The 26,631-nt window shown below is 30.8% G+C and overlaps 1 protein-coding gene, 2 long non-coding RNA genes and 1 pseudogene across 4 annotated transcripts; 2 read left to right on the top strand and 2 right to left on the bottom strand.

Annotated features, from left to right (window-relative positions):
- Positions 1-640: 640 nt before the first annotated feature.
- LOC149514606 (uncharacterized) lies at positions 641-4,182 on the top strand (annotated as a pseudogene).
- Positions 4,183-6,938: 2,756 nt separating this feature from the next.
- On the bottom strand, positions 6,939-10,436 carry LOC149514605 (uncharacterized). The gene is made up of 5 exons (XR_016328132.1): positions 9,283-10,436; positions 8,888-9,202; positions 8,233-8,766; positions 7,575-7,701; positions 6,939-7,457 (listed from the first exon to the last, which is right to left on the bottom strand). It is a non-coding gene; the product is annotated as an uncharacterized LOC149514605 (long non-coding RNA).
- A 1,481-nt stretch (positions 10,437-11,917) lies between these two features.
- Positions 11,918-14,412, top strand: LOC111302342 (uncharacterized). 2 transcript variants are annotated; one of them, XR_016327960.1, is made up of 3 exons: positions 11,918-12,322; positions 13,102-13,202; positions 13,898-14,412. It is a non-coding gene; the product is annotated as an uncharacterized LOC111302342 (long non-coding RNA). The 2 variants fall into 2 exon arrangements; XR_016327959.1 differs by having other exon boundaries at positions 11,924-12,322; positions 14,102-14,412.
- Positions 14,413-15,235: 823 nt separating this feature from the next.
- On the bottom strand, positions 15,236-26,337 carry LOC111284075 (uncharacterized). Its single transcript, XM_089744218.1, has 6 exons — positions 23,289-26,337; positions 21,557-21,955; positions 20,675-20,908; positions 19,281-19,799; positions 16,045-16,809; positions 15,236-15,646 (listed from the first exon to the last, which is right to left on the bottom strand). Exons 1-6 carry the CDS (start codon positions 26,313-26,315, stop codon positions 15,539-15,541), a joined length of 5,052 nt encoding a protein of 1,683 aa, XP_089600344.1. The 5' UTR covers positions 26,316-26,337; the 3' UTR covers positions 15,236-15,538.
- Positions 26,338-26,631: the final 294 nt, after the last annotated feature.

Genomic DNA, 26,631 nt, shown 5'->3' with positions numbered 1-26,631 from the left:
AGTGAAAACAATGGCGTAAGAACATCAAACCCAAAGGTGTAGCAATAGTAATACTAGCAGTGGTAGTGGAATTGGAAGCAATATTGGTAGATCTTCCAAGAAGCAAAGGCTTAAAAAAGTCCCCAAAAGAGGACTTGGTGTGGCACAGCTTGAGAAGATAAGAACAGAAGAAAAACAACAGAAAGATGCAGCTGTAGCTGCTGCTGCTGCTGCAATTTTGCCTTCCCCATAATCTGTTATTTCACCACCAATTATTCATCATAAATCATCACATCTTTCTTTGCCAATCCCAAAGTTCCATCCTTCAAATCAATCTTCTTCTTCTTCTGCTTCTTCAATTCTATTCCCCACTGAACTTATTTCACCACCAAATTCAATCTTTAGAACACCTTTATTTGCTCAAAATATTGATATAGTCAGTACAGCAAACACTGTTCCATTGACCTGCAGTGGTTCTCCAGGGTGGCATCCTGGTGCAGCAGTACTTTCAGGAAATGACAGTGTTAATAATGGTCATAAAATTTTGTTCTTGTGAGTATAACATTGAAAAAGAGTGTTCTCGGTTGGACCCTGGATTGGCTTTCAGGACAAATTTGAGTTTGCCTTATGAATCTGAATCCATTTGGCTTTGCCTAGTTTGATGAAAAGGTTACAACCATTTCAACAACCTTCTTCTTCAGTGGTAAGAAAATTGATTTTGTGTTGTAACTTGTGGTAGTTGGAATCTTTCATTTATTTTTTAAAAAATATTTTCATTTCTGGCAACGTTGATGGACAAAGAATTAGGCGAATTAATGGAATTCTATTTTTTATGTTGGTGAATTTGTCATCAAGAACTTCATCAACACCTGTTCTGAGTTTTCAGATGAAGCCCCCTTCAAACCAAAGCTATTATGGAAATTTTACACTTTTATTGCCTGAAGAGAAGGTGTTTGTCTTCAATCATGTATAGCTTATTATTGATCCAATGATAAATTCTAGTTTTTAATATCTCTTTCCATTTACTAATTAATATGATGTTACTTGTGAAATTCATGAGGTTTATGGTCTGAATTTCACATCATTTTACCTTTTTTTTTTATTCTGTTTTTTAATTATAGAGGCCTCTAAACATTCCCTTTCACAGTGGGAAAATTGCCTGCTGAATTACCCTAAAAAAAACTTGATTTATACAATAGTTTTATAAAGAATTAGGTTTCCTTTCTTTTTCATCTTTTATAGAAGTATTAAGAATGCAGCTTCTTTCTCTTTTAGACCTTGATATTATGTAATAGTAACAGCCCAACAGGTTTGCTTTTTTTATGTGCGAATTTGGTTACCATAAATTGTAGGTAGTTGGCTTGAAGAGATCATATCCCTTCTCTCTAGACAATGCTCTATTCACAACAAATATCCTCCCATTGCTCATTCCATCATGAACAAGTTAAAGCAGCTTCAAGTAGCAATGGTAGAGCATTCGATTTTAAAACTAGCACCTCGATTTTTAGGTTTGATTTTAATTTTCATCTCTCAAACGTAACGAGTATTGAGGTTTAATATTCAAATCACGGCGTCTCTTTATACTTTCTCATATGTACTGTCATAACATCTAGATCCGGGGATCTATCGCTAGACATTGATTTAAGGGAGTCGCCACCAATCTTTTTTTATCTAGGTGCGATTGGCCACCTAAGGAATCTGTCCTTTCAGGGAACACCTAAGTTTAAGGGTCCCTAAAAGAATAGGTTCAGGTCTACTAACCAGAACAGGGTTCGGGAGTTCAATTACGTGTGAGGAAGGTTATAGCACCCTCACAACGCCCATCAAAAGATGGTACCAGCTTAAATTTGTGTTATCCAAAAGCCTTAAAATTTTACCAAGTAATTAATTATTGGAAATTATTCTCAATTGACTCTAATACTTTTAGCAAAAAATTGAGAAAATTCCCTCACCTCAAGAGTATGCAAGAAAAACTACTGTTTCACTTGCAGAGGCTCCGTCATCGGATTAGTTAAAGAAAAATCAAAATTAAAATCAAAATAGAAAGGAAGGAAAGAGTGATAGTTCTTGTGTAGGAAAAATTGATACTTTCAACTTTTCCTAAAAAAATATTTTTTTGAAATTTATTTTTAAGGAAAATTGATACTTTCAACTTTTCCTCAAAAATATTTTTTTTTGAAACTTTGATTTCCAAGGAAAATTGATACTTTCAACTTTCTCCCAAAAATCCTTTTTTGAAAATTTATTTTTAAGGAAAATTGATACTTTCAACTTTTCCCCAAAAATATTTTTTTTCATTTTTATTTAAAGAAAATAGAACAAAATAAAAGTGAAAATAAATAAAGATAAAAAATAAAGAAAAGTAAAATAAAAATAAGATAAAGATAAAAAATATTAAATAAATCTAATCTAATAAAATAAATAAATAAATAAATAAATAAAATAAAAAAAATTCCAAAAAAAAAAACCTGGAGCGGCTCGGCTATCGGCTCGGCTCAAGGAAGAGAAATGGCTCGGGGGCAGCTTGGGAAGCTCGGCTCGGCTCGGAGGGGGGCAGGCACGCGCAGGTCAGGAAGCGGGTCGACGCTCGGGTCGGGTCGGGTCTCGGCAAAATGCGCGGATCCTCTGGGTCACTTAAGGCCAAAACGACATCGTTTTGAGAGGGTATAAAAGGCAGTTCCCTTCGTTTTCGACAGAAACCTTCTCTCCCCTCTCTCTCTCTTCTTCCCTTTTTCTCTCCCTTCTCTCTAAAAAGCTGAAGAACTCCGGTGGAATGTTTACCGGATTCTGAAAAATGTCACCGAAATCTAGAAAATTTCACCGGAAGTTGGCCGAAAGATCACCGGTTTCTGGGATTCTTCGCCGGAAACTGGGCAGGTCGTCAAAAACTTCAAGGTTGGCCGGAATTTTCGTCAGAAAATTCAAACTTCGTCGAAAAATTCATCGGAATCTGGAATTTCTAGAAATTCCCAAAAAAAAAAATCGCCAAAAAACTTCAAAAAATTTTTGCTAACTCCCAAAACACTCCTAAACCTTCTCTTAACTCTCTATACGCCCCCTATTCTCTCAATCAGTAGCTTTTGCTTACTGTTTTCTGTGAGTCCAGCATCTGTTCCAGGAGGTCCCTTTTATAGGGATTGATCAAGAGTTCTTGATCAATCCCAATTCCTCCTTGGACAGGGATTCAATCTTTGAATCCAACTGGACTCTTCTGATTGAATTCCCATTCACAGTGGGATTCTCCAACTTTCAATCCCAGCCCTCAAAAAGGAAAAAAAAATAATCGGATAATAAAAAAATGAGATAAATGAATAAAATAAAATTGACAGATAATTAAAAAAATAAAATAAAATAAGATAAATCCAAAAATATTACAAAATAATAATATATATAATAATAAATATATAACTATATAAATAAAATACATATAAATATTAACAAAAAAAGAAAAAAAGAAAAAAAATAAAGATATATATATTAATACATAATAATAATAATAATAATAAATAATAAAATACATAAAACACAAAATAAGAAAAAATAATAATAAAAATAATACAAGATAGAAATTGAATTGGACTTACTTATTTGGGCCAGGCCCAATTGATCTGGGCCTGGACCCAATTTCGTGTCTACATGTACTAAAAAGAAAATTTATCATAATAGATTCTGAATAAGTTTTTCCCCATTTATGTTTTCTTTGTATCATTTTCAAGGAAGGACCTTCATGTTCAACATCAAATTTGGATTCAAAGTCCAAGAAGGGCATCAAACAAAATGGGGTCTTTGATGGAGATTTTCTCACATTAGCCGTTCCAATAACTACTTCAATGTGTTCAAGCTCAAAATTCAAGCATCCTTCATCCAATTTAAATTATTACAATTATGAATTGCCCAAGCTCGAGTTATTAGCTTATCAAGTGAGCTTAAACAACAAATTACACCATCGCCATTTTCATAAATTTTATGCTTTTGTATGATCATTTGTTCCTCAGTTGCTCATATATAATTTTGTTATTTGTCAAAGGCAAGCTTTGAAGATTCAATTATCCGGCAAGGAGCTAGTGGATTAAATATGTACTATCGACCTTACTATAGCTTCTTTCCACCAGCAATGGTGCAAATTGACCGAGCAACTGCAATATTGCCAATTGTAAAGGTAGTGAAGTAGGCGGACATGTTGATCTTAATTTGAAACTGTAAAATACTTGAAAAGAGATATCAAATCTCTTGTACTCATTCTTTTGTATCATTAAAATTCTCCTGTATGATTAACCATGAAAACAAACAAAAAACAAAAAATTCAAATCTTAGACTTTGAGTTATTGAATCATTGATTCAAAAGTCATGTACTATAAAAAAGAATTGAATTTCCCATTTCTTATAGTTTTCCTTATCGGTATTCTTGTAATAACTATTTTATATATAGATTATAAAATTTTTCATCATAAACAGTTTTATACATACAAGTCATATGTCTATGTAATTGTAAATAAAAAAAAAAAAAAGAATTACATTGACATGTATAATTAACATGAACAGTTACAGGCATCTAAACTTGTTTTTTAGAGATCTATAACATCATTAATTATTAAAAATATAATCATTATTTAATAAATGTAAAATTTTATATAATTACATAAACTCAATTACATAAATATAAAAATTTATAAAAAAATAATCTAAGATGTTTTTATATCATCTTTAAAACACAAAAATGTCAACTAAGGCTTTGTATCACTAATAAGAGAATAAAAATCTAAAACGCATTTCAACCTAAATCTTGGCCAAGTTGTACATGTTAGTTTTGGTGTTGATGTGTTAGTTGTAACAAACTTTTGCACGTGGGATTTGTGGGGATCTGATTATGCTTTATCCTGTCTATGTAAGATGGGTCCCCCAAATCGGACCCTTCATCATGTAAGTTGCAGATGGTGACGTCTAGAAGGGTCCACACTAGATTATAGAGAGAAAGAAGAGAGTACTATTGCTGAAAACGTAGAAATTAATAGTAAGTTGAATTGTAATTAGAGGACTTGTTAATAAATTAACACACTTCTTAATTAATAAAATAATCTCCAAAAATTTTTATATAATATTAAAATTTATTTATTTATTATATAATAATTTATTACTTATTAGTCTATTTATTTGTTAGTTTATTATAGTAAAATTTATTTATTATATTAAATTAAATAATAATAAAATTATTTTATAAGTTTAACAAAAAATCAAAATAAAAAAAGGGAACCTTCTAATGACAAAAGTCTTTCAATCTTTACGAGCCTACATGCTTAAATAAAAAAATTATTTAATGAATTAGGACCAATGACCCTTATAAGCTTCTCATGGTTCAAGAGTAAAAGTGCAAAAACCAACATCAATTGGGCATCGGTAAATTTCCCCTTCAGTGGATCACTAAGCCTTGGCTCGATGAGAATGCAGCTATTGCACTAAAATGAGAACTTCCAAATGGGTGTTCAATTTAGTTGGTTTCAATTTGAGGGTTAAATTTCATGGCACTGAAAATATGATGAAATCTAAATTAGCTCTTAGTCTATATCCCAAAGTCAATGATCCTTGGGTGTCAATGGAAAAAAAAATTGAGTTTGCCAACTTTTAGAATCTTCCAGCAAAAAATTTCTACGTTGGGTGGGGCGACACCCTTCCAAATGTGTTTTCATAGGTTGAATTAGAAACTGTTGTGGAGTTCAGAACTTCTCTGAAAGATTTGGTGCTGAAAACAGCATTTGCGGTGTGCTGCCATATGATCCTATCGTGATCTGTGGGGCAAAGAGTCACAGAGTTTAACAGGTTCATTAGCTTGATCCGCGATTCCAGTTCCCAATTGAACAGGTTTCTACGTAGCTGAATTCTCCAACTTCAAGTTTGAACCGATCCAATTTCTAAATTCTTTAATTGGGCCCTCTTTGTTGACAGCAAGAGAATAAATCCTCTGAAATTCAATTTTCAAAATATATCCACACTTGTCATGCCAGAAATGGATTTTATCTCCATTCCTTGTAAAAAAGAGAAAATTAGAGTTTATAAAGTTAAATTTTAAATTTTAAAATCTACATTTCACTTTTATTATTCTCAAATTGTGACCTTCTTTATATTAAAAAATGTAACAATGTCAAAATAATTAACTAACTCTTAATTTGGATTTACATTGACACATTAAAATTAAGAATTAGTTAATTATTTTGACATTATTTTATTATTTAATATAAAGAAAGTTGTAATTTAAAAATAATAAAAGTGAAATATAGATTTTAAATTTTAAAATTTTTAAAAAATTATGAGTCAATTAAGTTAAATATAAAATTAAACATTATTATATTTTTGTAAACAAACAACACGTTTGAAAATGAAAGTACATTTTATAATTAAACTATTAGTAAGTTTAATTTTTTAATCACTTTAATTAGCAAATTATATTTAATTTGAGTATTATAATACTTAGACATAGTTTGATTGCAAATTTAACTGAAATTATTTCTTCTATATCCTATACACAATAAAAAAAAAAATTTTATTGGCACTTATAAGTGCCAGTAAAAGATTAAAAAATGCTGCTATTACTTTTGTGGACAGTTTTTTGACCGCCGGCAAAGTAAGTATTGGTGAAAACTTTTTGACGGTCAAGTCATTGGTGTTAGAGTTACACATGTATTTGTCAGCATGAATTTTTTCAACACTTTAAACTATCATTATAAGTAAAAAAAATAATTGAAAACATTTTAAAGTTTCAATAAAAATCACATTTTATTCAAATTTTTTATATTTATTAAGTAAATTATATTGACACTTAAAACTGACCTAAAAATATTATTTTATTTTTTAAAAATAATTTTCACATTTATAATTGCTGTACCAATAAAATAAAAAAACAATTCATTTTTGTTTATTTTCAATATCTCTGAAACTACAACTTATAAATGTTCTAGAAAACTTTTGATACCATGGTAATTTGATAATTTCATTATAAATGGACTTAAATTGTCATCCTCAAGTTTTTGTTCATTGACGGATACATGATCTAAGACCGATTATTTGAATCGGCAAAACATTTATATGGCGATCATGGCTTGAGGTCATAGGCATGCAGAAGAGACAGGAAAAAGTCACATAATCATGTCTTTCTGGATGCAATTTTAAACGTCGTACATGGATTAACCAAACGATACAAACTGAAACGTCTAACCAAACATTTTCTTGTAACTACTCAGACCTTAGTGAAAGCATAGTTAATTACTTTCTCGATCTATCTAAAATCGCAGCTAGCTAGCCCATCAGCTGTTCTCGGAGAGAATCTAGGGCCTGGTCAAAGACTATTTCATACATTTTTTCTGTTGGATGAACAGCATCCCAGAATACATATTTTGATGCATCAGCGCATGTGCTCATGCCTTTGCATGTATCTCCATACTTCACTGTCCCCGTTCCACGACATCCTTTGGAAGTTTCAGCCAAACCTGTCAATTTTTTTGGGGGTCTCAGAAATATATATATATATATATATATATCATTCTTTTGCATTTTAAAACCAAATAAAGAAGAAGAAATAATAAGGATTGATCAAAGCCAATTACCATATTTTTTGGGGTTGTTCACAGCATCCTAACAACATATTTCCGTTGGAGTCTTGAAAAAGGGCATGCAGCCCAAGGGAGGGATCCCAACAACGACTAATCGTGTAATTCCAAGCCTATGCATCGTCTGCAATAATCATACAACATGGAAAATTAAACGTAAAACCAACAGAAGGTAGCTAGGAAAATAATTATTGAGATTTGCAAAAACTTTTTAATTAATATTTCATGCTCCTGATGTAAATATTGAAATTTGAATCACACACATCTTAAATGTTATCTTTTAAAGATAATTACATAAATTAACTAAATTAAATTTCGGATTAATGAAATTTTCTTTTTTCTAGGCTCATTCCCTGTCTTGGGTCATCAATTACAAAATCATTAATTATCCTAAAAGCAATAATTTAGGGCTATAAGCAAAAAATTGTTAGAATAAAGGCATGGCTCAAATGTGATTGATCATTTAAACCTATATATGTAAAGAACATCTATAACTTATAGAAGACTACACTATTAAAGTGAAGCATAACATCAAGCTTTTAGTCATAATAGACAGCAAATTCTGCGCTGACCGCTTTTCTTCTTTGCATAAAATTTCATATAACACCAGCCTGGCACTTATACATGTTGCCTCAAGCGTTGACATTGAACTTACCACTTCAAGTACAGAAGCCCCCTCTCTAAGTCCCACTTTCTGTCCTGGATCTTTAGCAAAAGGTGGTGCTGCTGCTGGATCAAGATTTTTCCCCTCTTTAGTAACAAGACCCTTAACAAGTAATAAACAACAGAAAATTAAGTATTTATCCACCATGTGGAGGATGAAATTAAAATTACCAGATGGTCAATTGACATATAATTAAAGTCCGAGTATTTAGATTCCCAGAGTCAAACCATAATCATTTTCTAATAAGAAATAAGAAATTAAAAAAAAAAAGATCATTTTTCTAGTAAACCTTTTTGCACTTATTCTGTTCATGCAAGCCTCATCTTTATTACACAAGAGAATGGGCATGTTACGTATCTAAAAGAAGGAAAGGCTTTGCACAAATAGGATGAAGAGTAGTAGAGTAGTGGAAGTATAAAACCATACATTTTATCAAGTAGGAAAAAGTTGTGTGCAGCTATTTTGGGTTTTCCTGTCATCCTCGCAACAGCTTGCACAGCCATGCTAAGAACATCAAGCCCTGCACTGGAAGACAGAAAGGTGGACATGAGAAATAAAGCCAAGAGAGAATCGGCGCAGAGAAACAGATGAAAAAGTTTGGTGAAAGGCTGAAAGCCAAAGCCTTATCTATAAGTTAGTCAAGTACCTTCCAGCTCCCACCACAACTATCTTTTGGTTTGGAAAGTCAGCCAATGATCAACCTTGTGCTCTTACAGTTTCTAACAATCCAGAAAGTGTAACTCCAGAAGTTCTCTAAGAGACATTAAGCACAACTTTATAATAATGGTGGCATTCATAGTAATTTCAGAGCAATCTGCATTACACTAGACACTAATCTAGTCCATAAAAGTAGAAAGTTGTTGCACCAAGAGTTTACCCTTTTATCATCATTAAACATGCAAAACCTTTTCCGATGGTGTTCCAGAGTTTCAAAGGTCCCTTTCATTTGAAAATCCTCAAACTGAATGGTGTAACCATCAAATAAACAACATGATATAAACCAAGCATAACACAAAATTCTCACTTGTGAAAGAAATCAACCTGTACAATAGCCTTAGGCCAACCTGTGAAAACTGCTTCCATGAACTCATCAACAATTGATAGATATTCTTCCCCTTCTAACCTAGGTTGTCTTAATCCTAAATCTGTCAAGCTAAAAGAACTTGTCAAAGAAATCCTAACAACCTATCACATAGTCACAGCAATCATATCATATGGTCGACTCTGCAAAGGTAACAACTTCTTAAGAACAAAGTAAATGAGTACACATTTTAGTCACAAAGCCGGTTTTCAAGTAGCCTTTGATTGTTAGTACCAACATCTAGCATAACTGGGAGTATCTGTCAGAGACAGATACTGATTGAATAATTAAAGTTAAAAGGCATGACAAGAGTCACCATAGCAAGAAAAAATTGAAATTTATGGAAACAAACTTTCAAAGCAAGATATAAATCAACTCGACAGCTCTAAGACAGCAGTGACCAACTTTGCGATTTTTCTTGGAAATTATTTGCTAAAGAGTTTTCAATGACAATAGAATAAGAATTTATATCCTTTCTCTTTGATTCACATAAAGCTCTAAAGGAGGCAGGTTCTGCAAATGAATGGAAGACAACCACATTGCAAAGTTGAACTATAATCAGTGCAACCACATTCCAAAGATTTTTTTGAGGCAAGATTCGTTTTGCTTTCTTTGTGCTTGTTCAAGATACTAGCATTTACATAGTTTTTCCCCATAATCATTCCCAGACAACAACTTACCCATATGCCCTCACTGAAACTCTATAACAATATGTTATTAAAACTATACACTCTTTTACTTATTTTACACAAAACACGAAATGAGTACACAAAAAGCAACTAGCTCATGCTCATGCTCATGCAAAATAGCCTATTTGGATCAAGATTCTTTATGAGCAATTCTCACTCAAATTGGAAATTAAATTGATACTTACAGTAAACATCGCAAACTACAACTATTTATCAACAATATTCAAGTCAAATTGTTTTGTATGCATTTTCCTACCTGTGCTTAGTATAGTGAGAAGCAACTATGGCTCAGTCTTCACAGGGTCTTCAACAGAGCTTCTATACTTGGCTATCAGATCCCTAAAATTGGAAGAAAAAAAATGCACACATTCATCAAGTAGAAACATTCAATTGCAAAAAACACAAATCAGGACCAACTACTTGCCTCTGATTTAGCAATTGCTCACTTTCCTCCAGCTTTCGCTGTTGTCCTTCAATAGTCTACATCCAACATCCACAAATTCCCAAGTTATAGAAAGAAATACTAATACTAACACAGTACCACATTTTAAGAATCTATCATCACAAAACCTAAAAAAAAAAAATGACATTAAAATTATATATTTTTGTTGTGATATTTGTAATATATACTTATAATTTTGTGCTAATTACTTATAAGAAATCAAGTTGAACTAAAACTCAATCTAACCTAAAGTAAATTTTCTAAATTTAAGTTGAACTCAAATTTCATATCACAAACTTTTTAACTCAATTATACCTCGAGCTGAACTAGTAATTAATGTATTTGATATGTACTCAATTGTGTTTATGCTAATAGAAAGTTTGATACAAGTGATATAAGATTAATTTATCAATTATCTATCCGATAATTTTTATATTCGTATAGTCTAAAACACTTAGTGTATTAGTATTATGTTTTATGCAAAAATTGAATATTACATTTCATATCAACATGAAAAATACGAAAAATAATTTTTTAGTTTTTGTTAAACCCATATATAAATTTTATTAAAATTTTAACTCATGTTACTTGCTTGTCTTTTTTATATTATTTTCATATTATATTACTATATTATATTTTAAATTATCAAATCTATCCAACTTTTTAAAAGATTTGGATTGTAATACCTTCAATTGTTATAAGGTATATTTTTCACAATAAATTATCAATAATCGTAATTTCATATTAGATTATTTAATTTAGTAATAAATATATATAATATTATAGAATAAATGGACAAATAGTTTGACTAACTATTTGTAAATATGTTCAAATTATATTTATTTTTTTAATTTTAATAAACGATTATAAACAATATTTTAAGTTTTTTAATTAAACAAACATATCACAAACATAACAAAATTTATTCATATTCGATTCATTTATAAAAATTAATATAATGTTTTACAAACAATTCGTGAATATTCTTAATTTTTGTTTATTTATTAAATTTAACAAATAATTATAAAAAATATTTCATGGTTCATTAATTACATTACCAGAACTATATTTAATACCAATAGAATTTTTTGACAAATTTTTTTCATAGATAATTACAAATAGAATACCAACGAATTATCAATGAAGTTGAAAAGTGAAATTATCAATTTATTACCATTGAAATACTGATAATTTCCATCAATAAATACAAATGAAAATTTTTTGCATAAAAAAAATACAAATGAAATAATTTCCATCAATAAATTTTTTACATGTCTATCAAATTTCGACGCTGTACTTACGAATGAAAAATTATACAAATAACAATGTAGACACATTTTACCGATGGAATATCAAGAAAAAATTTTGTTGATTAATAATTTAGGTGTGAAAATTTTTTTTAATTAATAAATAAAATTTTATATTTTGAAATTTTTAAATCCATTTTCGTCGGTATTTCTTTGGTGATTTTCATTTAGGAATAAAATCCCTAACTCTTCTCTTAAACATTTATCTCCCTCACTCACAGTTCTCTTTTCCCACCCCCTCCACTAGACTGTCATCCCTCTTTTCTATCCTCAATTCCTCCTCTGACGGCCTTTCTCCTCCACCGTTCACTGCTATAACATCATTTGTGACTGAGAACATCTCAAAAATGGGTAATCGAGGAAGCATCAGGTGAAACTACATATATTTTTAAATTGATGCTTCTTTTAATCATTTTTAGAGCCACACAAGCACTAAAGCAGAAGAAATGAGATGCATAGGTGATGGGAGATGGGCATAATGGGTTGACAGCCGCGGCTTACTTGGCTCGTGGCAGCATGTCCGTAGCCGTGCTCGAGCAATACCTGTCCATAGAAGCTTCAGGTGAAATTTTTTATTTTTTTTATTTTTTTAAATTTTTTGTTAATAATATGAGTTTTTATATGGCATTTAATTTGAAAAAAAGGAAAAATTAAAGAGACATGTTTGAATTTGTCGAAGCTAATAAGGACGACGTTTACTAATTGGCTGAACAACTTAAAGAAAAGTAAAATTTCGAGGAAAATGAAATCTCTAATTTCTTTGATGCTATGTGTGATGAATCATGCTCTCTTTTGAATGTCCACCATGTCTCAAATTTGTATTTTATTTTTATAGTCTCCTTCCAATTTTCAACAAATCAGACAGAACTTTGATGTTTTTTTCTAGGTTTTGATGTAACGGTAAAGTTGAAATTCATTTTAGCTTTTTAAATTTTCCATCAAGTATATTTTCTATGCAATTTTAAACTTTGATTTGTGATGAACTAGAGCTAGTTAGAAAGTCGATTCAATTTGTTGAAACACCAAATCATCTTATTTGAGATATAGTATGGTACAAAGGAAGTGAAAATGCTTGCTTATTGTAAGCCAATAAATAACATATTTAAATTTACTAAGTTCTTATTGAGGTTTGTTTGTAATGAATGAGTTGAGAATCTTTTGTTCTGTTTCTAATTAAGGTCATGGCTATTTGAATTAATATAGTTAACATCACTTAGTGTTAGCAATAAGCCATTTTACAATTTTATGAACCATTGTCAAATGTGACTTGGTGTTTTTCATTGTCTATGCTTTTTATTGAATTTAACTTTTATTTCTAGTACTTAACTAATTCATCTGTAGGTTCTTTGTCTTCACTTTTCCTGCAATTCATCTATTAACTAATGCCTTCTAAGGGACCAAGGTCCAACCTTTAGCATATAACAAGAGCTAGGTGTCAAAAGGTAATAGTTTCTGAGGTTCTTATAGCTCTCTTTTGTGGTCTCTTATAATGTTATTATTGTTGTTAGTGTCATCATGCATGAACATACATGCACATGCTTAACCGTAAAGAAGTTTAAAGATGAAATCTTTGTGGAAACTTAACATTTTTAAGAGTGAATTTATATTGAGTATTGGCTTAACTGTCATGAACTTTTTGTTGTACCTTAGTTTCTAAATTGCTTTTGGCTGGAAGCAATTAGTTGTTATTTTCTAATACAAGTGAGGTTTTCTTTTGACTTGTGCTTTTTAAGTTTCATTAGCAATTATAGTTTGAATCCATCTCCTAATTGTAAATAAAATCCAGTTTTATAAATGTTCTTCAAGAACATCTACCTACACATAAATGAGTAAATCTTTCAAGAATGTGAAAAGAAGAATTCCATACTCTAAACACTTGGTGATGTGTGTCAATTTGCTTGGCATTAGTGCTAACATGGTGCTTGTCCAAGATGAATTTTGTTTTGTTCTGCATATTCTGCTTGGCATCATTTTGTTTTGTTTCCAAGCCTATCATTTATCTTGGCCTTTTGTTTGCTTAATATGGTTTTGCGTTATATCTTGTATGCATACAAAAATTATGATTTTTTAGTTCATTTCACATGATTTTACTTTAATATTATTTTTAATAAAGCTTCCAAATTTGTTATGGAAATAGATTGCTCTAGTAATTGAGCCCAAGAATACGGAAGCAAGTCCTATGTACAGACAAGTTTAGGAGGTGTGGCCAACGGCCAATGTCAAGTTCAATTGCTTTGGTTGGAATTTTGTATTGATAAATTTTTTATTAGCTTGATTTAGAGTTTGTATGTTCTCTTGGTGATGCTGCTAAAAAATGTTAATTGTTTTGTTTTGTGATAAGGAAGTTAATGATTGAATATGATGGACGAGCCAAAGTTAGAAGGTAGTCCTTGAAGTGAACAGAGTGTGGTTGCCACTCCAACGAGACCAGAACCCAACAAGTCCTTCTAGTCAATCTTGTTCTACACTTATTTTAGTCAGTTGTTGATATATTTGCTTTAGTAACTATATTTAAGAACTTGAACCGGTGAATATTGGTTCTCGTAGACTGCAAGAAACTGGTACTTCAGGATTGTAAAATATTATTATTCATGTAATTACTTAAAAAATAAATTAAAAAACTAGAATAAAATGAGAGAATTTATAAACAAAGTAGAATTATATATGATTAAAAACCAAGTATTATCAGTCGGAAATATTAACTATTACCAATGAAATTTTAACTATTAAAGACGGAGGTTTTTTTTTTTACAAAATTGAAAAGAAAAATTATTAAAATAATATACAAAATGAAAATTTGGTAGGTAAAACAAAAATTCATGGTAAATTACAGATGAACTTATATTATAGATTTTGATTATATTGAAGAAATTTTTGTCAGTAAATTTATTGATAATATTATTATAAACAAAAAATAAAATATTATCAATAAAAATTTTTATTGATAATATTTCATCTTTTGATAATGTTAAACGAACAAATCATAAATATAACAAAAATTATTTATGTTTAGTTTATTTACATCTCTAATAATATATTTAAAAAAATAAGTTAAAATTCTTCCAAATTAAAAAAATTTTGAATGTGTTTATGCACTTGGAACTATACACTAGCTTGATAATCAATAATATGATTAACTTTACTCAAAAAATAAAAGGAGTATTAAGATCACCATCACCATTCTCATCAATTTTCTCAAATAACTTATCAGATTCTGTTTAGAGAGCTCTGTAAATGACAAGTTTTTCTTAAATGTCAAGATTAAACTTATAGTTTCACAATTTATCTCATTTTCTTATAAAAAAAAAAGAGATTATTTTTTAATTAAAAGTTTCCGATAGCATTCTTTTCTAATATTTTTTAGTACAATTTAAACAATTATCACTGGATCTTGATACAAACTTGAAAAAGTAATTGATAAGAATAACATAATAGAACCTGAGTTTTGATAATCTATTAAGTATCAAATTTAAAATTAATTGATAATTAAAATGTGCACATTGATGTTTTAAAAGATCCTTGTTTTCAGTCTGCTAGTGGAAAGGACAACAAACTATAAACTTTTAGCTGATAACAACAAGACATAAATAAACAGGAATGCAGTCTTTGTACCCTCATAGAAATTTGCATTCTAATATGATCGCAATATTTGTCTGCAAGTCTATGAAGTTGGGTGAAAGGTTTGTGAAATGCTGCAGCAAATTGACAACTGCTTCATTCACTTGCATCTCCTCAAACTCACATTCATTTCTTCATCTCCCTCCTCTGAAAAGGTGTGTTATCCACTCCATGGTCTACACCACTCTATATCACTACCAATTGGCCATGTTGTTTGTTGAGCTGTAGTAGAGTCTTCCACTATATTTTCATCAATTGATCGGATTGCCTGCAAAACAAATTAAGGCATGGCGTGTGAAGAACAAGAAGCATGTATAACTCAGTAAATTGAAATAATAGCGCAATAGGGACCATTGAATGAACCCAATAAGAAAGATTGCCACCCAATAGAACAGGGAAGTAATATTGCCAGCCAATTGCATTTTCAATTTCATTAGGAACTAAAACAAACACACGGATGACATATTTCAATTGAAATCCATAACAAGTTCCCTATAACAGACGAGATTAATATTGCATAATCAGTAAAGGTGAAAGAGGAAATGAAAGCATGAAAAATGTAAAACAGATGAACCTCTCAGTTCATAAGCTTATACAAGTCGAGCTATACAAAAGGCAGGGCAGCTTTTGATACTTTTGTATTGAGAGTTAGGGAGCGTAGCGTACCTCTGTTTTGGCATGCCCAGATTCCTCTGAATCAACACTAAAGCTTGTGCTTATATTGGGAGAACCTCTTATGGCTAAAAATTTCAAAGATGGGAATACGAAATGATAACCCACAGAGCTGAAGCTCACAAGGTTCGGTAGCTTTTCAAGAAGTAAGGTGCCCAATTGAGGTATCTGTATCACTTTCCCTTTTTCCTCGCTACCATTTGCCTCATCTCCTGATTGTTCAAATACTTGTTCTAATTTGGAGACGTTGTTAACACATAGAATTTGTAGTTTTGGAAGGCCATGAGCAACACTCACCGGAAAGAGACATTTCAAGTTTTCACATGAATAAATGCGTATGTCAGTCAGATCAGGGAAGCGTATAGGTTGGAGATGATGGCCTTGTGATGAAGTTTGACCATCCTTTTCAATAATTTGCTCCAATTTCTCACACTTATCTATCCATAAAGAGCTCAATTGTGGCAAATTCCGAGCGATGGTAGGTGATAAGATATATCTTAACCTTCCGCAACTAAAGACATGCAATTTAGTAAGGTTTTGAAAGTTGACAACTTGGATGGGATCTTTCCATGCCACCCGCAATTCAGGTAGATCCTCCAATATTAGTTCCTTCAAACTTGAAAAATTATATCCACCATCAAATAACTCTTCAAAATTAGTGATGGTTAAATATTCCATATTTGGTAATTTCTGTACCAATTTAGGAACTATCATATTGTATGATTGCTTCTTTTCTACCATATTCATAAATTTCAACACCTGCAATCATATCATTTAATTATTAATTCCAAAAATGTAAAAAATAACTAAAAACTTATTTATTCTTTATTTTAAATTTTATATAAAATTTTGATTTTAACAATCTTATCATTAAATTAAACATATTGCTTTAAAGGTCCATTTAAATCATGATTAAATGAAATGACCAATATAAGGAAATCTAATGTCAATTAAGTTTAAAATTTAAATTTCTTAAATTTTTTATTCTAATCAATTAAAATTTAAAAAAATCCTTAATTTAGAACCATATCTCTTATAATTATTATAGTACAATTAACTAATCATAATTTAGTATTGTGCAAGGCCCATCAAAAAATTGTTTAGAAGCCACATTTTAAATGGCGGCTACATAATTCTTAATTGTGATTGGTTAACTATAATATAGTAACAAAGATAATTATAAATGAAATACTCTCAATTCATTAATTTAAGTCAAAGACAAATAATTTAATTAAAATATAAAACAACAGTTTTGAAAAGATTAGTTCTATATCATGAATAAAAATGAATCCATATGAAACGTTTAAAAACACAAAGTACTAATACATACTACATATGGCTTTTCAATATATCTAAGAAATAAAGTTTGTTCTAAGAATTATGATAAAAGAAATATATTTTCTTATATGCATTAAAATATTTACAAAAATATTATTACTTTTAATTAATTTTTTTATTTGGTTTAATTTTTAACTCAAAACTAAATTATTAATTCAGTTTGGTTTGAAAAGTTTTTGGCGTTAAACTAAACTGAGCCAAATCACCTAGTTCAACTTGGTTTTTCTGTTTTGACCAAATAAAGCTCACACTACTCTCAATAGTGCTAAATGGTGATATTAAGGGTTTTTTAGTTCATGGTATTAATTATTTATGCTTTTATGAGAAGAAAAAACAAATTTCTGTGCTACCATGCTATTATTTCTAGACTCCCTGATATGCATGTCAGGGATAGGGAATCCTTAGAAAACCAGAGTAATATTGTTCTGTAGCCCCTGTTATGCCAGCAATAGGGAATTCTTAGAAAACCGGAATCCAATAGGGAATACTTAGAAAATCTCGCAGATCTTTTTGGATATTTCATTTGAGTGACTTGAAAATTAATGCATTAAGATAAGTGGGTTAATCAGACAGAATATCATCATTAAGATATGAAATGCATTTTTTCAATATTTAAATATAATTATAATTTTTTTTATTTATATTTTCATAAAAAATGATATACTTGCAATCGTAATTAGTAAAATCAAAACTAATTTTATATTAAAAAAAGTAGATAAATAATGCTAAATAGTACGAACATTATGTTTTTATGAGAAGAAATAACCAATTTGTGATATTAATTATTTAAGGCTTTTTTTATGAGAAGAAATGACTATTTAGCATTTTATGCAATAATTAATTGAACTTAAAATGAAATCTCCTAGCCACATATTTCCTAAAAACTCAATCTCCTAAAACATTAAAATAACTAAATGCGATAGATATAAACAACTCAATAATCTAAATATAGTAAATTCCTAAAAATTGAAAACAAAAAGTAATAACATAATTAGAATGGACAATTCCTACCTCAAACATAAAGAAAAAGACAACTAGAAAAGAAAATGTCAAAAAAAAAATTAAAGTAAATTACACCATACATCCATGATTTTTGTGCAATATTTCATTTTCATTCATGATTTTAATTAAAACTCAAAATTTTCATTCACGAGCTTTTTTAAAATATTTTAAATTCATCAATTTCAACAATCAATCGTTAAAATTTAACTAAATTTGTTATCTCAAAATATTGTCTGTGTGTATGTATAATCATGTAAACATGCACGTGATAAAAAGATGAGTTTTTTTTTTTTAACTTTTTAAGTTAAAATTCTTGTCCTATGCACATCCATGTGACATTAAAATGGATTTGTTCCACTAATTTTTTAATAATAATTGGTGTAATAAATAAATTTAAAATATTTTAAAAGCTGTAAATGAAAAAATTGAGTTTCAAAATATCGTGGATGAAAGTAAAATAATATTACACAAAGCTTCTGGATGCTTGATGCATTTTAATAATGACAGCTATTTTAAAAATCCACAATTGAAATTTTAATTATCACTACTTAAGTAGAGAGAAGAAGATTTCACATTAGTTTTACCCAAAGTGATACAAAATCCATCTTTTAAATATTGTAGCACTTGAAAACTTTTTGGTCACCAATTTATCAAGAAAAAAAATTTAGTCAACGACACACAACGTAGTCAAATTATTTTACTTCGTGTTTGTTTCCAAAGATAAAAAATTAGAAAAAAGGTTTTATTTAAGAAAAAAATAATTCTCTCTTCCAATTTAAATGAATTAAGTTTCCATTTTTTTTATTTCCGCTCTCTTATCTATTCTTCCATTCTTTATATTCCTCCTGTAAAGTATAGTTGAAAGAGTAAACGCAAATAAATAGGCTTACCTGTATTTTAGCCGAAATGATAAAAGGAGTCAATTGTGGACAATCTCTCACACGCAACTCTTGCAAAGATGGCAGCGTGAGTACAATGTCATTTCCATCCCTTCCTTTTAATTCAGGCAAACGATGCAGTGAAACCTCATGCAGCTGTGGAAGACCTTCAGCCATTGAGATTGGAAAAGTATATTCCAATCGAGAGCAATCCCAAATCGTAAGTGTTGTCAATTTCTCCAAAATTTGACCATGTGACAGTGAGGAAAGAGACGTCATGTTATTGCAGCCATGCACATATACTTCGCTTAGACTTTGGAGATTGATGTTTGACACTTCCGTTTTGGGAATTATTTCTTCCAATTCCAAGCAGCCGAATATGAGCAGTTCTTCCAGTTGTCCAAGACTTTGAGCAACAGACGTGGGGAACAGATATCTCAATTTATTGCAGTTGTCTATTCTTACAACCTTCAAACTTTGTAAGCTTACATGATGACTGGGTCCTTCTTGTATGCTCCTCACTTCAGCAATCTGCAATAGCACTTGCATCTCATCATAAATGTCATAAACAGTGATTAAAATTTGACAAACTATATCATCTCCGAATCATGTGTATGTATGTCCATGTGAACTATCATGTGGTAAGATGGTGTTCTTAGACTTTTTAAGTTAAAACTCATGTCATATGCACATCTATTAAATTTTTAATAATGATTGGAATAATATATGAATTTAAAATATTTTAAAAAGTTTCATTCTATTAAATTTTTAACAAGATTGGAATAATAGATGAACTTAAAACATTTTAAAAAGTCGTACACGAAAAAAAATTGAGTTTTATAATATCGCAGATGAAAGTAAAACAATATTGCACAAAACTTATAAAGGAAAGTAAAATAAAAAAAGCTATCTTAAAATTTCACAACTGATCTTTAAATGATCATTGTTTAAGTAGTGAAGAAGTAGATTTACGTTAGTTTTACACAAAGTGATACAAAGTCTATCTTTTAAATATTGTAGCTCTTAGACTTGAGCTTTTCGAACACCAGTTTATCAAGAAAAAAAAATTCTGTCGACAACATTAACACTATGTTTAATGGTTGGAAGAAAAATAAAGAGAGGGAAAAAGGGTGAGGAAAGCAAAAATAAATGATAGAAAAGAAAATCAATTTTCTTTTTTATTGTTTGGTACCAAAGATAAACAAAAAAAAAAAGGATTAGAAGAAAAATTATTTAAAAAAAGGTTTTATTAAGTATAAAAGAATGTTTTTCTCCCAATTTAAAAGGATTAAATTTTGATCCTTTTTTTTTTCTTTCCACTCTCACTTTAAAAGTGTTGTCAATTTCTCCAAACTTTGACCATGCAACAATGAGGAAAGAGATGTCAAGTTACTGCAGCCACTTACAAAACCTTCCCTTGGACTTGGGAGATTGATGTTTGACACTTCCGTTTTGGGAATTATTTCTTCCAATTCCAAGCAGCCGAATATGAGCAGTTCTTCCAGTTGTCCAAGACTTTGAGCAACAGATGTGGGGAAGAGATATCTCAATTTATTGCAATTGTGTATTGTTACAATCTTCAAACTTTGTAAGCTTACATGATGACTGGGTCCTTGTTGTATGCTCCTCAATTCAGCAATCTGAAATAGCACTTGCATCTCACCATAAATTTCATAAACAGTGATTAAAATTTGACAAATTATATCATCTCCGAATATGTGTATGTATGTCCATGTGAACTATCATGTGGTAAGATGGTGTTCTTTGACTTTTTAAGTTAAAATTCATGTCATATGCACATCCATTAAATTTTTAACAATGATTGGAATAATAAATGAATTTAAAATATTTTAAAAAGTTGTATATGAAAAAAATTGAGTTTTATAATAGCATAGGTGAAAGCAAAATAATATTGCACAAAACTTATAGATAAAAGTAAAATAAAGAAAGCTATCTTAAAATTCCACAATTGAGCTTTAAACTATCACTGTTTAAGTAGTGAAGAAGTAGGTTTACATTAGTTTTACCCAAAGTAACACAAAGCCTATCTTTTAAATATTGTAGCTCTTGGACTTGAACTTTTCCAACACCAATTTATCAAGAAAAAAAATCTGTCGACAACATTAACACTATGTTTAATTGGTTGGAAGAAAAATAAAGGGAGGAAAAAAGGGTGAGGAAAGCAAAAATAAATGATAGAAAAGAAAATTAATTTTCTTTTTTATTGTTTTGTACCAAAGATAAAACAAAAAAAGAAAAAGGATTAGAAGAAAAATTATTTAAAAAAAGGTTTTATTAAGTACAAAAGAATGTTTTTCTCCCAATTTAAAAGGATTAAATTTTGATCGATTTTTTTTTTCTTTCCACTCTCTATTTAAATGTGTTGTCAATTTCTCCAAACTTTGACCATGCGATAATGAGGAAAGAGATGTCAAATTACTGCAGCCACTTACAAAACCTTCCCTTGGACTTGGGAGATTGATGTTTGACACTTCCGTTTTGGGAATTATTTCTTCCAATTCCAAGCATGAGGATATGCGCAGTTCTTCCAGTTGTCCAAGACTTTGAGCAACAGACGTGGGGAACAGATACCTCAATTTATTGCACTTGTCTATTGTTACAACCTTCAAACTTTGTAAGCTTACATAATGACTGGGTCCTTGTTGTATGCTCCTCAATTCAGCAGTCTGAAATAGCACTTGCATCTCATCATAAATTCAATAATGCTAAATGGTGATATTAAGGGTTTTTTAGTTCATAGTATTAATTATTTAGGGCTTTTTTATGAGAAGAAATGACCATTTAGCATTGTATGTAATATTTAATTGAACTTAAAATGAAATCACCTAACTAGATATTTCCTAAAAACTCAATCTCCTATAACATTAAAATAACTAAATGAAATCAATTTAGACAACTCAAGAAACTAATTATAGTAATCTCCTAAAAATTGAAAACAAGTAGTAATAACATATTTGGAATGGACAATACATTCTTCAAATATAAAGAGAAAGACACCTAGCAAAGAAAATGTCGATGAAAATTAGAATAAATTACATCACGCATTTATGATTTTTGTAAAATATTTCATTTCATTCACGGTTTTAATTAAAACTCAAAATTTTTATTCACGAGTTTTTAAATTCAAATTCATCAATTTGAACAATCAATCATTAAATTTTGACTAAATTTATCATCTAAAAATATTTTTTGTGCGTATGTGTGTAGAACTATGTAAACTTGCACGTGATAAAAAGGTAAGAGTTTTTAAACTTTTTAAGTTGAAATTCATGTCATATGCACATCCATTAAATTTTTAACAATGATTGGAATAATAGATGAATTTAAAATATTTTAAAAGATTGTGTTCTATTAAATTTTTAATAATGATTGGAATAATAGATGAACTTAAAACATTTTGAAAAGTTGTAGATGAAAAAAATTGAATTTTATAATAACGTAGATGAAAGTAAAATAATATTACACATAATTTATAAATGAAAGTAAAATAAAGAAAACTATCGTAAAATTTCATAATTGAGCTTTAAATAATCATTGTTTAGGTAGTGAAGAAGTAAGTTTACGTTAATTTTATGCAAAATGATACAAAGTCTATCTTTTAAATATTGTAACTCTTGGACTTGAAATTTTCGAACACCAATTTATGAAGAAAAAATTAAATTCTGCCGACGACATTAACACCATGTTTAATTGGTTGGAAGAAAAATAAAGGGAGGGAAAAAGGTGAGGAAAGCAAAAAGAAATGATAGAAAAAAAATTAATTTTCTTGTTTATTGTTTGGTACCAAAGATAAAAGAAAAAAGAAAAAGGATCAGAAGAAAAACTATTAAAAACAAGGTTTTATTGAGTATAAAAAAATGTTTTTCTCCCAATTTAAAAGGATTAAATTTTGATCGATTTTTTTTTCTTTCCACTCTCTATTCTTCCACTCTTTTCCACTCCATCCAACCAAGCACAGTTGCAAGAGTAAAAGAAAAAAATACAAATAAATAGGCTTACCTGTATTTCAGCCGAAATGATAAATTGTGTACACTGTCTCATTTGCAACTCTTGTAAAGATGGCAGCGTGAGTACAATGTCATTTCCATCCTTTCCTTTAAATTCAGGCAAACCTTCCAATGTAACCTTATTCAGCTGTGGAAGACCTTCAGCCATTGAGATTGGAAAAGTATATTCCAATCGAGAGCAATCCCGAATCGTAAGTGTTGTCAATTTCTCCAAACTTTGACAATGCGACAATGAGGAAAGAGATGTCAAGTTATTGCAGCCACTTATATGTACTTCCCTTAGACTTTGGAGATTGATGTTTGACACTTTCGTTTTGGGAATTATTTCTTCCAATTCCAAGCATGAGGATATGTTCAGCGTTTCCAGTTGCCCAAGACTTTTAGCAACAGACGTTGGGAAGAGATATCTCAATTTATTGCATTTGTCTATTATTACAACTTTCAAGCTTTGTAAGCTTACATGATGACTGGGTCCTTCTTGTATGCTCCTCAATTCAGCAATCTGAAATAACACTTGCATCTCATCACAAGATTTAACTTCCAACCTTTCAAGACTTTGTAGAATTGGAATTGCATTGGTTAGCACCTGCTGCTTTGTAGTATCAATGAGACATTTCATATGCTCGCAACTCTCGATACCCAGAGAAGTCAGCTTACTGAATACCACTTGGCCCGACTCCAAGCTTGGAACAAGATTTGGGTAACCCACCATATTTTTCAGATTAAGAGATTCTGTATCCCCAAATAACTGCTTGCATGCCTCTATTACAGACCCCTCAATCTTTAAAGATCTCGAGAATGGGCAGATCTCAAAGTCCATCTTCAATCTATAAAAATTAGAAAAGCCAAAGCCAACGCATACATAAAACCTTTGTAATTTACAGAACACAAAGTCTCTTGGAATATCTTCAGAACAAACCTCTAAAGATAATACAATCAAGTTTGAGAGGGAATTCAACTCTGATAGACTGGCAAATCTTTCTTCTCGAACAGTGTTCTCAGTGGCCCATTTTAATAATTGACAACCACGCAAGTATAGTTCTTCTAATTTGGACAATCTAGGTATTAACTGAGAAGGGATTCTCTGTAGTTGTACACAATATGATAAATCCAACAATTTAAGATTATCCAAATCACCTATTTCTTCTGGCAATTCTTTGATATCAGAGCAACTAAATGAAAGAACTTCAAGTTTCTTCAACTTCCCAAGCACTGAGATGTCCAAGAGTTTGCAACTTTCCAAATGTAGAGTTGTAAGGTTTGTTTGAAACTGAAATGCATCCAGAGATATCAATCTAGAATTCAAAGCGCAAACTTTTAATGCTGTCATTCCTTCAAAGAATTCACTTGAAGTTGTCATCTTCCTATCTCCACCAAGTACAAGAATTTTGAGATTTGGGCATAGCAGTCCTTTAGGAAGTTCAACAATCCGACTAGTCTTGAAGGAGACTGCTTTGTAAGGCTCAAAACTTTCATCCTTTGGCCACAATTCAACAACATCTGATCTTATCATAAAAGAAAACTCCGTTCTGTTTGATGCTATCCACAAAGCAAAGTCACGAACCAAGTCATGCATTTTAACATGCCTTTCTCCACAATTTAACAACAAACAAGAATCCTTGAGGATGTCCATCGCCGCAAGCACTTCACTCCTCACCACTTCAATTGAGCCCATACCTTTATACAACTCTATTCCCCATGCATATCTCACCAGCTCCTCTACATAAATCTCATAATCTTCAGGAAATAAAGAGCATAACAAGAAACACATCTTGGTCTTCTTATTCTTCAGATAATCAAAACTTACCTCAAGACATAGGTAAGCATTTTGTTGATCAATGTCTTCTATGTCAAGCAATGTACGGTTTCCGAGTCCCCGATATGCTGCTTCCCACCCATGACGACTTTTACCTTTCAGAGCACTTGCCAATGTAACTATAGCTATGGGCAGACCTTTACATTTTTTGATAACTTTAGTTGCCACATCCTTAATAGAAGCATCAGAAGAGTCGTTTAAACCAGCTTTGGCGTTAAATAAAGCCGGAGCTTCATTGTCTTCTAAACAACCAAGTGGTATTGTCCTTTGACATTCCACAGCATCACATACTTGTTGACGGCGAGTTGTTAAAAGAATTTTGCAGCCTTTATGATCCTCGGCAAATGGAATTCCTATCTCCACCTTCAAGTCAATTTTTGCCCAAACATCATCAAGGATTATTAGAATCCTTTTCTCCTTCTGCAGTTGCTGCAGTTTCAACCAAAACTCTTGGATTGATCTTCTTCCTTGTCCATTCTTCATATCGAAATCCAAGTATTTTGCAATTTCATCTTGAATTCTTTCAAAGTTTGGCTTTTGAGACACAGTAGCAATCGCAACTTTGTCAAACAGATTTAATTTTTTGGCATGAATTCCAACTTCACGGACTAAGGTTGTCTTGCCCACCCCTGGCATCCCCCACAATCCGGTCATGCTGACCTTGTCATCCTGTAAGGCTTCAATTATCTGATCGAAAGCTTTTTTTGAAGATTCAAAAACCATAAAATCCTTAGATGAGAGAAATTCTATGGTCTGATTTGTACTAGGTGAACGGTAGCCCACTCGTCCAGGTTGACTAAATTTGGCGATCTTCTCAATAAGCTCACCAATATCAAGAGTTTTCTTCATTGCTTTCTTGCTTAACCAATACCGCCTACTCCAGTTAGGACACCAAATGAAACATCTCATATTTCGTTGCATTTCATTTTCCAGAGTTTCATCAGATAGGATTATGTCTGCCTGTGATAGCAAATCTTTGACATCATCTTCAATTTCTTGAAGTTGCCTTTCAGCATCCTCAATGTCATGTTGCAGCCGATCCCGTGCCTTTTTCAGATCTTTTTTTCTTTTCTTGAGCTTTTCAACATTGTGGTGAAAATGGCAAATGTAGTTAAATTGACGTCCTACTGGCTTCGCCACACAATCCATGAGCAGTGTTCCCATGCAGTTAGAAAGTGCAGACTCGCAAAACCCACAACCCATTCTTGACAAGCTCAAGTTGAACAAACTTCTGCCAAACATAAAAATATTGGCCATGAGATAAATCATGGTGAAGATGCTAAAAAGAAAATTAAAGAATAATGAAGGTGAACTCTCTAAACATACCAAGCAAGGTGAAGATAGTCCACAGTGTGACAACCAACTGCTTTTTCTTCAGTTTTCTGCCAAGTAACACTTTTTAAGCACGTAACGAGGCAAGGTGAGGACAATTCAAAAGTATGAGAACCAAATGCCATCTTCAGCACTCTACCAAGGTGAAAACACATGATAAAAAGCAATATTTTTAGATAATTTATAA

Source organism: Durio zibethinus, chromosome 15, assembly GCF_047325235.1.
Source record: "Durio zibethinus cultivar Kanyao isolate XHJ-2024 chromosome 15, ASM4732523v1, whole genome shotgun sequence".
In the NCBI taxonomy this organism is placed as follows: domain Eukaryota; kingdom Viridiplantae; phylum Streptophyta; class Magnoliopsida; order Malvales; family Malvaceae; genus Durio; species Durio zibethinus.
The sequence above is the reverse complement of the archived record's forward strand: the minus strand, read 5'-3'. Positions and strand labels throughout refer to the sequence as shown.